This window comes from Schistocerca serialis, chromosome 1 (genome assembly GCF_023864345.2).
Source record: "Schistocerca serialis cubense isolate TAMUIC-IGC-003099 chromosome 1, iqSchSeri2.2, whole genome shotgun sequence".
NCBI classification, from domain to species: Eukaryota; Metazoa; Arthropoda; class Insecta; order Orthoptera; family Acrididae; genus Schistocerca; species Schistocerca serialis.
In genome coordinates, this window is record NC_064638.1 from 767,357,188 (window position 1) to 767,376,170 (window position 18,983).

The window sequence follows — 18,983 nt, forward strand, 5'->3', positions numbered from 1 at the left end:
TTTACAGATTTTCTCAATGTGGATGGAAAGAAATTTTATTGGCCAAATTGTAAGAACTGTTTTGTAAATTCTTAGAGATATGTGGAGAAGGGGACTGAAATTAATCACTAACAACAAACAATGCAAAGATAAATCAGAAACTTTGATCATAATATGTTTTTGCTCTAAGATCAGTTTTGGTCGTTGCCCCAGAATTTTAAAAAATGAATGTTTTCTTTTGTACTGGCAAATAATACACAACTGAAATGTTTGCATCGCAAAAGCACATCTTTTTAATTATATACAACTTTCTGCTCAACATACAAAATGTGTAACTTATGTCAAATTTAGTATCAACATAAAATAAATGCACTGAGTGATTGATAATTTCATATCTTTAATGAAGGTATCAAACTTTCACCACTGCGAACTTCTCACTCCCATGTTTAAGTTTCATACCACATTTTTAATGTATTCTTATTTGAGGAATGAAAACTTCGAGATTTATCAACATGCTGCTTTATATATCCTTCACGGTCAAACTACCTAACACAGAAGTAGTAACTCTCAATTTTTATGTAATTTGTACCGACTGCTGTGCTCAACTATAGAGAAAATGCTATGCCTGCTCATACACTGAGATGTTACTGTTTGACATATAATCACAAGGATATGACCACATCCATTGTATGTAAACACCTATGTATATCTATGCGAGTATGCCATTACATCTAGTTTGCCTGTATAGATTTTTATTGTTTAATTTGGTCAATACAACAGTGCAGCATAAATAATTATTCTAACTGAACAGGTCATGTGGAAATACTTCATCTTCCATCAATTTTACATGATCATCGTGACAAATTTCAAGGACGTGTTCGAAAATTTGTTGTGGGAATACATACAACAACAGCAGAAAATCATCTTAACATTAAAATTATTGAGAAATTATTTACATGTTAATTTTCACAATTCCTTCACTTATTCCACATGAACTACTCCCACTAGAACTGTAAAATGGAAAAAATGTATTAAATATGTCAGTACAGTATCAAAACTCCTCACAGAATGGAAATAATTTAATGAGTAGAGGTAATAACTCACTGCATAGTAGAGTCACTGAGTTGTTGAAAAGCACATAAATAAGACAGAGAGCTCTGCTAGTATTTGGATGAATCCTTTTTCAGAACTACACAGAAAACAAACTCACACACACACCTGTATGGCTACACTGTTCTGACTAACTACATTGTGATATATTTTGTAGTTTTAATTTGTAGGCACATGAATGGAGCTTCATTATTTAAGCACTAATGATAGCTGCTTATCTACTGATAATGCACAAAAACAATGATGAGAAATTAGTAAATGTCTATATCTATTATTCAACAAAAATGATGATTAAACTATGATTACAGTACCTTCTTCTTGTTTCATTCGCTCTACCTCATCCTGGCTCAGGAAACTAAAGACCTTCTCTGTAAAAATGTAAAAAAGAAAAGAATAAATTTGTTAGTTTTAGCACAATTCGTGTTTTATGAAAACAAATACAGCAGAAGACATTTTAAGGAAAGAAGGAAGGCAAGCAGAATAGAATTAACTTCTCATAAATGATTAGGCCATTTAAGACAGAGTACTGGCTCAGGAAAGGTGTGATGTGCCAAAGTAGGCTGAGTATTGTCACAAGAAAGACCATGACACCACACTCAATTACAGGTCAATAGTAAGTGATTAATTTTTTGCCAGTTAATTATATGTTTATGTATTTTTGTTTCATATGTTAACCTCAGAACTAAAACTGTGCAACACATGTGATTAGAGGAGGAATAAGCAGCTCAAAGGAAGAAGCTCATGAGCAAAAGCATAGCAGAAAATCATTCTATCAGGAGATGCAAGGACAGCCACTCATTAAAAACTAAGTTATTGTTAATATCACTAAGAACACCACACTTTTGTTGATGGTAAACGGTTCCGTAGCATTATAGTATGAGATTAGCACCAGCTTCTATTCTCTTCTTGTTCAAACTATTTATCGTCCACGTTTCACTTCCATACATGGCTACACTCCATAAAAACACTTTCAGAAATGACTTCCTGACACTTAAATCTATGCCCGATGTTAACAAATTTCTCTTCTTCAGAAACACTTTCCTTGCCATTGCCAGTCTACATTTTATATCTTCTCTACTTCGACCATCATCAGTTATTTTGCTCCCCAATTAGCAAAACTCCTTTACTACTTTAAGTGTCTCATTTCCTAATGTAATTCCCTCAGCATCACCCGACTTCATTCGACTACATTCCATTATCCTCGTTTTGCTTTTGTTGATGTTCATCTTATACCCTCCTTTCAAGACACTGTCCATTCCGTTCAACTGCTCTTCCAAGTCCTTTGCTGTCTCTGACAGGATTACAATGTCATCGACGAACCTCAAAGTTTTTATTTCTTCTCCATGGATTTTAATACCTACTCCGAATTTTTCTTTTGTTTCCTTTATTGCTTGCGCATTATACAGATTGAATAACATTGGGGAGAGGCTACAACCCTGTCTCACTCCCTTCCCAACCACTGCTTCCCTTTCATGTCCCTCGACTCTTATAACTGCCATCTGCTTTCTGTACAAATTGTAAATAGCCTTTCACTCCCTGTATTTTACCCCTGCCATGGTCAGAATTTGAAAGAGAGTATTTCAGTCAACATTGTCAAAAGCTTTCTCTAAGTCTACAAATGCTAGAAACGTAGGTTTGCCTTTCCTTAATCTTTCTTCTAAGATAAGTCGTAAGGTCAGTATTGCCTCACGTCTTCCAATATTTCTATGGAATCCAAATTGATCTTCCTCGAGGTCGGCTTCTACCAGTTTTTCCATTTGTCTGTAAAGAATTTGCGTTAGTATTTTGCAGCCGTGGCTTATTAAACTGATAGTTCGGTAATTTCCACATCTGTCAACGCCTGCTTTCTTTGGGATTGGGATTATTAAATTCTTCTTGAAGTCTGAGGGTATTTCGCCTGTCTCATACATTTTGCTCACCAGATGGTAGAGTTTTGTCAGGACTGGCTCTCCCAAGGCAGTCAGTAGTTCTAATGGAATGTTGTCTACTCCCGGGGCCTTGTTTCGACTCAAGTCTAATAAATAATAACAAATAATAATAAATCAGTCCTTGCACACACAGTTAATACCCACTGGCCTTGCATTAGGAAGATGGTCCACAACGAAAACCTATGTGAATCATTCACATCAGCCTTCCACAGAATATCCGTTTATGACTCAACAACACGTCCCATTTTTTAATAAACAACTGCTGGTACTATATGGGGCACATCAACCATGATAAATCTGTTCCATCCAGTATTGAGGATATACGAGACATGCAAAATACTCTCTAATTTCAAGAAAAATTTGATAAGCTCAATTCTAAAGAAAGTAGGTGCCGATAGGTGTGACTATTACCAGTATACCAGTTTCATAATCATGCTTGCAAAATGCTAATACAAATTATTCAAAAAATAATGGAAAAGCTAACAGAAGCTGACATTGGAGAAGATGAGTTTGGCTTCTGGAGAAATTTAGATGAACAAGATGCTATACTGACCTTATAATTTATCTTGGAGGATACATCAAAGAAAGGTTGACCTACATTCATTGAATTTGTAGATTTAGAGAAAACCTTTGATAATGTTGACTGAAATATACTCTTGGAAATTCTGATTGTAGCAGGAATACAATTCAGGGAGTACAAAGATATCTGCAACTTACACTGAAGAACACAATTGAGAAGCAGTAGTTAAGAAGGGAAAGAGAGACAGGGTTGTCGCCTACCACAGATTTTATTCAATCTGTACATTGAACCAGCAGGACAGGTAACCAAGGAGGAATGTGGAAAAAAAATTAAAGTATAGAGAGCAGAAGCAAAAAAATCAAAGTTTGGCAACAACATTGTAATTCTGTCAATAACATTGCAATTGTGTCAGGAAATCAAATGGCTTGAAAGATGAGTTTATTCAAATTGATAGCATCTTAGAAAGAAGTTACAATATGACATCAACGAAAGTAAAATACAATTATGAAATGTGGTTGAAGTAAATCAAGTAAAGATGGAATTAGATCAGAAACTGGGACATTGTAGTAGATAGGTTTAGCTATTTGAGAAGTAAAATAAATGAAGATGGAAGTAAAGAGGATACAAAATGCAAGCTGTCAATAGCAAGATAGGTTTTTCTGAGAAGAGGAATATGTTTACAACAAATATATAAAATATTTTCTGGAAGTATTTCTCTAGTGTGTAAACTTACACATCAGTGAAATGGGGACAATTAATAGTACAGATGAGAGGAGAATAGATTTAAAAATGGTGCTACAGAAGAATGAAGAAGATACGATGGTTAGATTGGGTAATTAACAAAGATCACTAAAATGAATCGAGGAGAAAGGAAATTCAGGGTACAACTTGACTAAACAAAGTGACTGACTGATAGGACACATTGTGATGCAAGTGGCAGCATGGTTATGGAGAGAAAAGGGGATGAGATAAAAATTGTAGAGGGTCACCACGGCTTGACTCCAGGAAGCTTGGTCAGGTTGATGTAGATTACAACGAGTATTCAGAGAGCTGCATCAAACCAGTCTTCAGACTGAACACCATCTCCACTTAGATCCATCAACAAGAAATGACAGCACATGACGACTTCTTTGGGTATATGTGGAAATGTTCTCATTTGTCTATCTAATGTCTTTTTTCTTATACAATCCTATGCTCATCACCTTTCTCACATTGCCATATTTCCTTGAACATAACCACAATATTCTCATCCGCTCTCATTACCTTTTTCAAAATCCACGACATACATTAAAGCTTTCATTTCTCCATAGCACTGCTTTTTATTTTATAATCCAGGACATCCTCGTTTCTTACTTCTTTCCTTTTAATCTATTTTCATGATACCTCTTATAATTCTGTTCATCTAGCGTTACAATTAAATTTCCTTAATTCCCTTCTCATTTGTCACACTGTTTTTTGGGAGACAACAATATGCTGATTTACTTCTTACATACTGATGTTTTATTTACTTTCATATTTTAATTGCTTTCCTTCCAGTTCAACTGACAAAATGGTTACAACACACACTGTTAATATTTACATTCTATAATCAAATATCTTCCTGCTGGACAAAAACCATGTGTGATATGTCAATTATTTTTCAGTGTATAAATTACACTGTTCTATTAGGGGGGGGGGGGGGGGGGGGGGGGGAATTACTGTCAGTTATTCCCCCCCCCCCCGATCTCTCTCTCTCTCACACACGCACACACACACACACACACACACACACACACACACACGCACACACACACACACACAGGATAACTTTCCATTGCGTAAAGAATACAGAAACATTGTCTGTAGAAAGGATAGACAATTTGAAGGCCAAAATTCCTCTTACTTTTTTTGTTCTGCTGACAGTTTAATCTATAACTAATATGATTGTTTTTTGTACATAGAAATAAGCTTTGGACTCTGCCTGTGACTGCAAATGGCAGACATGGGTGGCTGTTTTAAGTTGAACATAAAAGGATAGGTATAGCATTGCAGGCAAAGCCCAAAGCAAGAAAGGTGTCTCTTCGTCCACAGCAAATTTTACAAGCATTTTATGATTAACATGCTTTGTTTAGAAGAAGCAGCTTCATGCAGTCTTTACAATACGATGTGAAATATTTTTTATGATAAAGAAAGCTAATATTTAACTTCAATTTTTCATGAAATCACTTTCATGAATGTTTGTTCTACTGTGTGTTCAAAACGTAAATGTTGACATATGTTCACTAAATACAGATCACATGTTGGCACATTCATTTCTTCAAGAACAGCTTATGTGCCTCAAACAGCACAAAGGTTCTTTATCTTGCAATGCCAATACTTTGGATCTTCAAGTGTAAACAAGAGCAAAAATTGACAATATTATGAAAAGGATAACTGCTACTCACCACAGAGGAGATGCTGAGCTGCAGACAGGCGCAACAAAAAGACTGTCAAACAAAGCTTTTGGCCCAACAGGCCTTCATCGGAAATAGGCAAAACACACACACACAGAGAGAGAGAGAGAGAGAGAGAGAGAGAGAGAGAGAGAGAGAGAGAGAAACTGACTGTGTGTGTGTGTGTGTGTGTGTGTGTGTGTGTGTGTGTGTGTGTGTGTGTGTGTGTGTTTAAGTAATTCTGATGAAGGGTTATAAGCTTTTTTCTGACAGTCTTCATGGTGTGCCTATCTGCAACTCAGCATCTCCACATACAGATTAACCTAAAAGTGGCCATTGTCAAATCCTACAGAGTTCTTTAAGTTAACATTACAAGTTAAGTGGTTAACTCCTTCAGACATACAGAACATTACAAGGCACTTAAATTTAAAACCAAAAAACTGGTACCAAATTGAGAAAAATTAATGGACACTGTACTGCAGGTTTTTTTTCTTCTTCTTCTTCTAAAAATACTAATATTTTTACTCTACATTACGGCATATTTTGTAAGCACTTTTGATTTTGGAGCCATTAAGGACCCCAGGGAAAAAAAAGTTGAATTCACAAAACCCTAAGATAGATTACCGAGATCCCATATTTTATTGTGGCCAAACTATTTGATTTTATACTTCTAAACACTTGTGTCTGAAGCAGTTCACAATCATTTATGAAGAACATTTTCATCTCTCGTTCTTTGGTTCTAGAATACCTGGTCGGTCAGGTTCTTCCTCAGAATCCTCACTGACTTGTGGTTCTGGTTCTACTTCATGGCACTTAATGTCTTTTTATCCTTATTCACAATATGTCCTGACATTTTTAATCAGACAATATTTTTCTTGTCTTATCATTCCTGCTGTAATTAATACAGAAGGAAGCCCAAGGGGCCCATTGTCTTCAGGGAAGGTGCATTTACATCAATGTCCATTTTGCATTGTACACTGCATCTATATAATTAACGTACTAAAAATGGTTATTTCCATTTACTTGTGGTGCTTTGTTAGCATTACTACTCTTCAAGAAATTTAGACAGATATATGTATTCACAGCAACTTCACCTTTTTCATTTGCCAACAGCAATAGCGGAGTCAACATGTGTCTTAGGTGTAGAATTCTCAATGCATTCAGTAAATTCTTGTATAAAAGAGACATGAAGGACAATTGCCCAATCACACACAAATTTGGTGAGGCCTACTGGCTTAAATGACAAAGCAATTCTCTTGTGTTTATTACCACAGATTCTCCAATGACAATATCCTAATAAGATATTGTTCTGTTTAGTCCTGGACAACTTTCAGCACAAATGAAGGCTTTCTTCTTCATGACTGCCATTTTCCAAAAACTGTGGAAAAGACAAACAATGATGTTGGACCCTTTTGCAGTCTGCGCACTTTCCAGGCATAGCTAATTTGTTTGTTTGTTTACATGCTCGCACACAGCCCCAAATATTTAAATTCTGAATGGTGCCAAGAAATAAACAGGTCCACGCTAAAATGGGTTACTGAGTATGTGAACATGCTGGGCCAAGTCGAAACTGTAGTGAAGACAAGTTTTATCACTACCTTCAAAATTTTCCTTAGTCTTTTTGACAGTTCCTTATAAAACTTCCTTTCTTTTGCAACATAACAACTACTACTGGGTAGATATTAAGTTTGAAAAATTTTGGTGTTACTATTACTTGATTGTGCAAGTTTTAAATTTGCATTACACACAGTGCTACTTCTCCCTGGTAAGAATAAGGCAAGTTGTTCTGTGTAATTGTGCAAAAATCTGACAGCAAACACTGGATCACAAAAAAAAGCCACATTCTTAGGAAATTTTCTTGCATTACCTTATGCTTTCGCAATCACTCCCCTATTGTTATACATAGGGGATGGACTGGGGTTGAGAGCTAGCCTCTTGGAGGAAGACCAGATTGACAGCTAGGAATGCTTGAGGGAGGGGTGGCAGATACAGCTGTTGTGGCAGGTGGGAAACAGCACATGCTGAAGGCTACATGGTGATGTGAATTGGGAGGGGCTGATTTGGATGGAGGAAGGAGACACCGTAGAGTGGAGGGCACAGGAACTGTGGGTTACCTGAGATTAAAGCCAGGACGATTACAGGAGTGGAGGATCTGTTGTACGGATAACTCCCAACCACGCAGTTCAAAGAACCTGGTGAAGGAGGGAAGGATCTAGATGGCTTGGGTTGTGAAGCAGCCACTGAAAATGAACATGTTGCTAAGCTGCATGTTGTGCCACCAGGTGGTCAACTTTGTTCTTGAAAACAGTTTGGTGATGGTCATCATCTTTGTGGACACCTGAGTGATAGTATACCAACATTAAACGCTGTGCAGTGTTTGCAGGAGAGTTGGTATATGACATGGTTGCTATCACAGCTGGCCCGGGGTAGGACTGGAGCAGGTGGTACTGGATTGGGCAGGTCTTGCACCATGGTATTCCATGGGGATGATGATGCCTGTGACAAGAGATTCGGAGTTTGAGTGGCATAGGGATGGACTAGGATGTTACGTAGGTTGGCTGGATGACGGAATACCAATTTAGGAGGGGTGGGAATGGTCTCGGGAAGGATGTCCCTCACTTCAGGACAGTATGCGAGATAAAGGCCTACTGAAGGATGTGGGTCAGTGGTTCCAGTCCAGGGTGAGATTAGGTGACAAGGCGGACACTCATTTCTAGCCGATTTTTTGGAGGTGGTGGGGCAAATGGGGACATGTGAGTATATGGTACAGGAAATCTGTTTGTGGACTGGGTTTAGATAGTATAACCTGTCGGTGAAGGCTTTTCTGAGGCCTTCAGCATACTGGGCAAGGGAGTTCTCATCACTAAAGATACGCCATCCATGGGTGGCTAGGCTGTACGGGAGGGATCTTTTGGTGTAGAAGGGTTATTTTTCTCCCACTGAAGAAACTTCCACTCTTGATGACACCACCACCTCCAACCAACTGCCCAAAGCTTAGCCGCTCAAGTCATTGATACTAACCACTTTCTTCACCTACTTTTGACCATCCACACCCCACTACCACCTGGAACCCTGTTCATTATTGTTGATGCCATCTCCCAATACATCAACAGCCCTCACCAACTACATGTTGACCAACAACTACTTTTCCTTTGAAGGAAAGATTCACACAGAAATCCAAGGATACTGATCACTCCAAAAATATCATACTGCTGACTCTAACAAGATCAAATATGCCTAGAAGTTCATATGAAGATAAGAGAGCAAAGCTAATTGAATAGAATCTTCGCCTTGAGTAAGATAAGAAATGATAAATGTCTAAAAAGTGAACAGCAATTAGTGGCGAGATGGCATTTCAAATTTTGACAGGACATTTGGGACATTATGAACTACCATTTCTTGTACAATGTACAGTTTTATTTCAAATATTTAGAAAAGAAACTAAATGGATGTTAAGAGCACTGAAATGGCTGAGATCCTATGGGAAATACCATATATCCTACTGGAAGATGCAAAAATAGCAATGTATAGACTAATAAGATATTCTAGAAGAGACATATCTAAAAATCTTGTTTAGGTTACAGGAGTTGTTATCCTTAAAAAGAATAAAGGTACATAAATACAAATTTCAGTTACCTCGTAAGTTTACCACAGAATGATAAAAAACTAATGTAAATTCCTCAAAACAACAAATTAGCATTTAGAAATATGAAGTGACACGAGAAGTAATCTTGAGCCTCAAAATTATTACTCAAGACAGAGAAAAGTACGTAAACACTTTTTAGCATTGTAAGCTGGGATATCCTCCAAGGCTTTCCATAAAGATGTTCAGGAATGACAAGAATGCCTTGGTTGCCTCCACATTCAGGTAAATCGCTGGGGTGTTCATATGTCCCCATTGCTCACGCCAAAGAGGGAGTTTGTCAAAATGAAAGCGCCTGGCAGAAACATAAATGGCAAGCTGTACAACACATTGTGATAATCAAATAACACAAAACTTGTGCTAGAAAATGAAAAATTCTAGAAACTTCATTTAAAAAGCTGAAAGAGTAGATAGTACACACTGCAACAATAAATATTATGAATATAAGGAAATAATTTCTCACTCTGCCAATGGTTTTCTGGTCAGAATGCATTTATATTTAAAGGTACTCTCCTTTTATGTCACAAGTCTCACTTCAGTTTTTTTCAGTGAAGTACAATTGTGAAAATTTGGTAAAATATCCATCTATAGCTACTACAGCCTTTTAATTACACTCATAACCCAAAACTATTACCAAGGCCCTGATGTCAGCTGACAGTGTGCATAGTTTACATTATTCCATAATGTGTGTGTAGTGACTAGTATTGAGATATGAGCAATGTAGCACACTAACTTTTTATGTTATTATTTTACCCATAATGGTTAGTAAACACTGCAGCTGCTTTTGTAAATTATATGGTACGAAATACTGCCAAAATGCCAGTTGCAGTATTTTCTACAGTGTTATTTTATTTTATTCATCGAACAACCTCTCTGTAAGAATGTATCATCGGATCAGTATTGTACACTGGGGGGGAAGCAGCATTAGGTAGCCTGGCCTTGTAATTGGGAGGATGGAGGCTACAATCTGCATCTGACCATCCTGACTTAAATTTTCTGTCATTTTAGGTAAATTTCAGGCAGATGCAAGAATATTTCCTACTATAAGGCCATGGTCAACAACCTGCCCCAATCTTCTGAAACTTATCTGTAATTATTTATATGCCCATATATATGAATTATGTTTCTTGTTCATAAAAGGTAGTACGACTAGTCCAATGTCCACCTAAAAGTGACTGACTGGGGAATAAATTACTACTACTACTACTACTACAAATTTGATGAGCAGAGTGGATGATATTACAGCAGCTTTGTTCGCAGATGCATTGGATTGACAATGTCTTGTCTGCATTGGCCTATATTCATGAGCTTTCTCACTCAATTCATACAGGAAATTTTTCTTATACTAGCTAATCAGTAAGAATAATCCCTGTTACATCCCAAAAAATAATGACCATAAGCTTTTGGCGCTTACTATCTGACCAGAAGTATCTGGACATCAATATGGGATGTGCCAATCCATCACCTTTTTGACAGCTTTAACTCAGCAGGGGACACTTTCAATGAGATGTCCAAATGTCTGTGGAACATGGCAGGTCATTCCTCCTCAAGAGCTGATACCAGAGAAAGACGCTGGGGTCCGGAGTGAAGCCAATGTTCTGAGTCATGCCAAAGGCATTTTATTTGGTTCAGGTCATGCAGGTCTGGGCATGCAAGCCTATTTCAAGAATGTTATTGTATACACATTATTGCCTCACAGACGTTGCTTTATGACACGAAGCACCAACATATTGATACAATCAATCATTGTCTCTGAACTGCTTCTCTACTTTTCACAGTACAAAATGCTGTAAAATGTGTTCATATCCTTCCTCACTTAGCACTTCCTTAACTGCAACACATGGACCACATCTTGACCATTAAAAACACCCCCATGCCATAACAACATCTCCTCCTTACACGGTAGCTGGTAACATTTTTCCAGGCATGTGCCAAATTCAAACCCTGCCATCAAACTGCCACATGATATAATGTGATTCATAACTTCAAATCACTCCTTTCCATTCATTCATTGTGCTGTGGCGTCGCTCTTTACACCACATCAAGTGTCACTTAGCACTGACTACACAAATGTCTGGCTTACAAGGAGCTGCTCGACCACCATATCTATTCATTCTCTTTAACACATTATGCATAATCATTATGCTAGCAGGATTGCTGGTAGAACATCAGAACTCATGAGAGATTCCTTCTGCTGATTTCACCTGATTCTTTACAGCCACCCTCCACAAAGCTCAACTGCCCTGTCCATCAGTTCATGAGGTCTGCCTGGTCTTGGTTTGGCAGTGGTTGTTCTTTTCACATTTCTGTTTTACAATCACATCACCAACAGTTGGCCTGGGCAGTTTTAGAAGGGTCGAAATTTCTCCAATGATTATCCATGTTCAAAGTCAGTGAGCTCTCCTGACTGGCATTCTGCTGTTCCTGCTTCTTTACTGACAAACCAAGACTCCTTACCTCCTTTTATACTGGCAGGTCTACCTTTTATGACATCTGGTGGTCAATTTTGCATTTCATGTGAGCATCTGGATACTTTTAACAGATAGTCTATGGCTGCCTTTCTTAGAGCCAGGCAGCCAGCTTTCACCAATTGTTTTGCATGCTGGTTCATTTCTGATACAAAACATACACAGAAGTTTCTTTTTAACAGTCCAAACATAGGTGAGAAAATTTGACTTGTTTGCAGTCATCAATGAACAAATGTTGTACCCACCACACGGAAAACTTTCACACAATTAATTACTCAGGTAAAATGTAGCATACTCTCTAGTCAGATATGACCATCACATCATGTTTCACAGCATTAATCACCAAGCATCGGACATCAAATGGCACACTCTGCAACAAAACTGTTCTTTGTTCGTTGTATAGGTGCATTTGTGTGCACATCATCATGGTATTTCCACAAAATTGCACCCATGTCAGTTCCAACTTGCAGATGGTTAGTAAAATCTCATTCTACAGAGGCTACTGAAATGGGAAAAATCTACTTTTCCTGTATTTCAATCATTACAGAAACACAATTTTCACAAATAAAATCTTATGTCCTACAATGAGATGTTCCCAGTAGTGGGATCGACGTTTTGCAACAACCTATATGATGGTGTATGTCACCCTGGTGCGTCCTGCTTTACCAGTAACCAATGAAAAAGAAGTTATCCTTTTCTCATTAAAATTACTTCCATCATTATTTTTCTTTAATTATTTGATTCATCAAATGTATTGTTTTTAAAAACCGCTATGTCATTTTAATTATTGTATTAATATAATAGAAGGAAACATTCCACGTGGGAAAAATTATATATAAAAACAAAGATGAGGTGACTTACCGAACGAAAGCGCTGGCAGGTCGATAGACACACAAACAAACACAAACATACACACAAAATTCAAGCTTTCGCAACGAACTGTTGCCTCATCAGGAAAGAGGGAAGGAGAGGGGAAGACGAAAGGAAGTTGGTTTTAAGGGAGAGGGTAAGGAGTCATTCCAATCTCGGGAGCAGAAAGACTTACCTTAGGGGGAAAAAAGGACGGGTATACACTCGCACACACGCACATATCCATCCACACATACAGACACAATATGTCTGCTTGTGTCTGTATGTGTGGATGGATATGCGCGTGTGTGTGAGTGTATACCTGTCCTTTTTTCCCCCTAAGGTAAGTCTTTCCACTTGCGGGATTGGAATGACTCCTTACCCTCTCCCTTAAAACCCACTTCCTTTCGTCTTCCCCTATCCTTCCCTCTTTCCTGATGAGGCAACAGTTTGTTGCGAAAGCTTGAATTTTGTATGTATGTTTGTGTTTGTTTGTGTGTCTATCGACCTGCCAGTGCTTTCGTTCGGTAAGTCACCTCATCTTTGTTTTTATATATAATTATCATATTAACATTATTTGTCCTTATTTCTTCATTGGGCTCTAAATCATGGTCGATTTGCAGTTAGCCATCACAAATCAGTTCTTTTTTATTTCTCATTTTATGTTTCCTCTTGCATTTGTTCCGTGTGTGTGCAGCATTTAAAATGTGTAACAACATAAATTCATCAACCAACAAATGTCATGACAAAAGAATGGAGGATTTTGATGAAGAAATGTCATGAATGGCTTATGCTATGCATAGTGTTTTAAATGTTTATACGACAATTAACCCCCCCCCCCCCCCCCCCAAAAAAAAAATGTACATCCAATAACGAAAAATAAATTTCTGTGACTGTTTCACAACAAAATGAATACTGATAACTATTTTGTTGTTGTTGCCAAGTTACTTGATTGTTATTTTTAAACAACCAAATATTATGATATAAAAATTTCTAAAAATAATTAAAGCCAGGTGGACAAAGATTCCAAATGTAAAAAAGAATGGCAGGAAGCCAATAAGAGAACAAACAAGAAAGTTAATGTGATTTTTAAAATGATGTGGCAAAGGATTACGAATTTTAAAAGCATTACATTTGAACCAAATACAGAAGAAAAAATAACAATGGAAGTCATTTCAAAAACAAAACACCTTGAAGGAATGTGACAGGATTTGAACCCACCACTTTCGGTTTACCAGTCTAGTGTGATATCCAGTATATTATGATGGCAGTCATAAGAACTGTGTTAATTATAATGCTGTACAGCAGCAGGCTTAATTTTTTTTGACATTTACTCATGAACAAGGACCCATCAAGGTGTATGGCTTTAGGATGGGATACTTGGTATCCTAACCTACACCACCATGTAAATGGCTGTGAAAGTCAATCCCACCACTAGGAATCTCTCCTCACTAGTATGAGAAATATACTCAGTTTCTTAGTTGCCATGTTTCCTTCCTTGCTTTGATAATACACATTCTTGTTTCTCAAACTTTTAGTGTTTGGTAAACACCAGATTTCCTCCTCCTTTAGTACCGTTTGCTGATAAGCAATGAGGAGGGGTGGGAAGAACGTAGCCTTTCAGTACTCTTCTTTAAATCAGTTCACAACCATTTTCTCTAACACACAAACTTTTATATTTCCTTGATATGTACACATAATAAATTTCCCTACCATACATAATAAATTTCCCTACAATTCATATGACAAAATGAATTCATAAATGTGTTACTAAAATTATAAGACAATAATAGGGCCCATACAAAATTGTAATAGAGTTGCATAGGGAATTTAATTGGACTCTCTGACTGAAGAAAGACATCTTTCTTGCAAAACCTTTCTATACAAATTTAGAGAAGCAGTGTTTTAGAAAGACTGTACAAAAGTTATATGCCTGCATAAGACATCTAATTTAGGAACTATGAGATTAAGGTAAGAGAGATTAAGATCAAGATCAAGGAATACAGGCAGCACTTTTCCCCTTGCTACATATGAGAACAGATCGGTCATTCTATAGAATGGTGATAAATTTATTTTCTTCAACATAATTTGGCAAAAGTCACCAGGCCATTTCACTCTCCATGCATGTCACTGGGATGAAACCAAACCATGACCAATTAATCACACTTCGAGTACAATATTTTCAAAAACAAAGTATCATAGTACACACGTCAATCCTTTTACTATATTGCAACAATACCAGAGAAGGAAAGTTGCTACTCACCATATAGCGGAGATACTGAGTCGCGATCAGCACAACAAAAAGATTCACACAACTTTCGGCCATTAAGGCCTTTGTCAGCAGTAGACATACACATGCACATGTGCACACACGCATTCGCGCAATGCGTGCATGTGCGTGTACTGCTGAAGAAAGGCCTTAACAACCAAAAGCTATAATTGTGTGAATCTTTTTGTTGTGACTATTGTGACTCAGCATCTCCACTAAATGGTAAGCAGCAACTTTCCTTCTCTGGTATTGTTACATTCCATCCAGGATTTTCCATTGTTTGACTTTTACTATACTGGACGAATGAAAACAAAAAGCGGTACAGAAATTATTTTACCTGGTTTTGGAGAAGGTTGATGCTGTTCTTCCATTGCCTTTTCAAAAAACTTCATCTTATCGCTCACAGAAGTTTTGTTAGCAACCGCATTGTTCACTGCCTAAAGAAACAAAACAGCAGTAAAATTATTAGCTAACAGTACAGTTTGCAAGAGAGTAACAATTATTCATGTACCTTCGTACAAAAGAAGGGCATTAGTTTTTAATAATACTCTGTTTAATAGCATGCTGAAAATTTGGAAGGAAATTCAGGGAGAAGGTGTCACGGGAGATGGCGATAAAGAGTAATGGAGGGTGGGAGGGAGATGATGTGTTAGGAGGGAGGGGGGAGATAAGAGACCAATGTTTATTTATAAGCATAAAGAAGATAAATAATCTCTTCATGACAAACAGCAAACAAAAGTAAGAACTTTTTAAATAAACCTCATTAATCAGTAACTAGTAAAGCTCAGTACAGAAGACTATTTTTATCAACTTGCTCCATGTGTTATCCAGTAGAAAGTACTTTGCCAAGCCATAGCAAAAATGGAGACCCACCTCAATGGCATCAGTCTTCTTGGATGAAAGGCGAGCATTAGGCTTTTTGCTGCGAGCAATGGGATCCAGCAAGTCCTCCACTGAGGAGAAGGCTTCACTGTCAACTCGTTCACTGTTATTGCTAGGAGGAAGTGTGGAATAGCGGCTGTATAAAGGCATAGAAGGATATGTCTGGTTAGGAAAAGTAGCTGGTTCACATTGCACTACAGGAGGAGTGTTTGGATGAGGGGATGTTTGGACATAAGAAGTGGAATTGTTTCTTCCAATTACAGAAGCAGCTGGAGTACTATTGCTTGTCTGTTGGGATAACGTAGCATAATGCAGAGTGGCACCTTGACCAAGACCAGGCGAGCTAGGGCCCATGCGAGGAAGGGTAGTAGTGGAGATAGCATCAGACTTCTGGACCAGCTGAATAAACCAATACCAGAAATATAATAATTAATTCACTAGCTACTTTGAAAGAAGAGTATTACATACTACTCAAGACGCATGACAGTCAAAGTTTCATGTGCTGCAGTTCATATTTGCCAGTAAGTAACAACAATGGCCTGAAATGAACTGCAGAGCTTCAAAAGAAAATGTGTGGCAAATCCTGCTGAACAGCATTGATGATAATTTGCTCATTACAATAAATCTATGGATATATGGACCATGTGAAACAAAAGCGGGACCATTCACTTTAGTAAAAAGTTAAAAAATTTGTATTTTAAAAAATCAAATGGAAAGAAAAGAAGAAAATAAACTTTAACTGACAGCCATCTTGAATTGTTAGTCAGACACTATTATGCATGTTGCAGGTACAGAAAAATGAAGAAAACCAATTAAACATCAAGAAGGAACAAATTTCAACACAAATTACAAGTGGATGGCAGGAACAGTGAAATGCAAGAGATAGTTTTGGTAATCTTTACACTTATTTCTTGAATCATGCACAAGCCTGAATAAGATGCAATTTTTCTCAAATTCACTGACAATAAAACTTACATATTTCAAACTGAAAGGTAAACTTAGTACAGTTACATTGCAAGTGTCTGTATCATCTATAATGAAATTGAATTAATATTTGGTAAGGGGTTGAAATGTTAGTGGCAAAAAAAAAGATAACATGTAGTAGAACTCTTAACACCATAAATCATCAAAAGGGGGATGATAAAAAAATCTCAATATAATTATAATAATAATAATTATTATTATTATAATATTATTATTAACAAGTTAGGATGTGGGTACAATAGCAAGAGGAGGCATGCTAAACAGATTGTCATGCTCAAAACTGTGCCAAAAATTTAAAATTGTACCAACCTTCTCAGTTCTACACGTCTTCTGATGCAAAGACAACATTTGACCAAATGAAGAGAGAAATAGAACCAAATGAAGAGAGAAACTTAGTTTCATTCAGACATTATTTTCTTTACAGATGTATAGCATACGGCATAGAGAAAGCATTTTATTGAGTAGTATGCATGTATAACAACAAATATCGGCATTTTCTAATATATAATGAGGTTTTTATTTAGTGAAAAACTACAAAACTAAATAAAACTGTTAATCCCATTATTGTAAAACTAGAATTCTCAAGCCCTACTATTAATATATTCACTTAGAGAGCAGGTAATTATTTGCTTTGAGGTTCAATTTTCACTAACATGGACACTACAACTGTTAAATTAATCTTGGGTTTTGCAACTGTAGCTCAGACAGACGGTATTGCCAGAGTAAAACATTAAGAAAAAGGCACTACTCTGTCCACATAAATATAACTGTAACAGATAATCTAAAATCACTAAATATACCTCGGCTCATGTCATGATCTTCTGGAATCTGCCCAAAATTGTAACATCTGTTTTAGTCATTTTCTGTTTCGTTCTCTGTATAGAAAGGCAGACTTTACATCTGGAGCACTTATCATTTTTACAGTCCCGAATAAATATAGCAAAATTCGGCAAATTGTAGAGAAAGAAACAACAACAGTCAAAATCATGGTAAAAATGTTAGTAATCTACAAGAAGAAATAAAACAAAGCCAAGGATATTAAAATATTTGTTGATTTACTGAAGATTCAACCTAGCTCTATAGATGCCACTTAATTAACCCTAATTTCTCACACTCAGTCTCAGAATATCAAAAGTCAAACACGCTTCAGTAAAAGATTTAACTTGGATTTATAAAGTGGGGAAACAGCTGTCACCTGAAGCAATAGTATCTAGCAGTGAAACTCATTTCCACATTACATGACTGAAAAATCTATTAAACTGTTATAAAAACTGAACAGAACAGAAAAGCAGAATAGTAATGATGCTTTGAGCTAATTGTGGACTGGGATGGCACAAATGTAGTGAATGTCAAATAATATTTTGTTCATATTATTTGCTTCTATTAGTTATCCACAAATTAAATGTGTCATGGCAATATAGATATTACCAGTTATGAAAACGAGAGAAATTATGATTGCTCCTGAACTAAACAAAATTAGATGGTACACAGAAGTAGTGGCTAGAAAGAATATAATGAGAAAGAACTATAACCATTTTATTGCATAGTACAGCACATTGTGTTCTTTATTATAAATGGCATAAAACGGGTTTTTATAATAGACAGGCATTCAACTTCTTTAATATGTTTATGGGTGGAAATGCACCAAGAAAGCTATGAAGGTACTTAACACAGGGTGACTGCCTTGGTGCTCGTGTACCTTCAAAACAAATTCGGTTTCATGATTTCTCCCATCCTTGTAAACTTCATAACTTCGTATCCCCTTCATTTCTTTTCATAGAGGAACATAGAAGTACAATTTCTGAGAGTCAATTTAACTGCTAGAAATGTTTCACATAGCAACAATACTTAGATTACTTTCACAATAACAGAATTAATCAAGTGGCCTAATGGCAACACTGATAACTGCATTTATTTTTTGACTTCACAATAAAGATGGA

General features: G+C 36.8%; 1 protein-coding gene across 9 annotated transcripts in view; it reads right to left on the reverse strand.

The window, feature by feature from the left end:
• Positions 1-18,983, reverse strand: part of LOC126482432 (protein lap4) — a 567,659-nt gene that overhangs the window by 65,004 nt on the left and 483,672 nt on the right. For 8 of the 9 annotated variants that reach the window (XM_050106531.1, XM_050106532.1, XM_050106529.1 and 5 more), the window contains 3 exons: positions 16,051-16,458; positions 15,515-15,614; positions 1,401-1,457 (listed from right to left, as the gene is read on the reverse strand). In XM_050106531.1, the coding sequence (XP_049962488.1) occupies positions 1,401-1,457; positions 15,515-15,614; positions 16,051-16,458 (565 nt within the window). The remainder of the gene's footprint in view (positions 1-1,400; positions 1,458-15,514; positions 15,615-16,050; positions 16,459-18,983) is intronic. The other variant, XM_050106537.1, reaches the window with a different exon arrangement.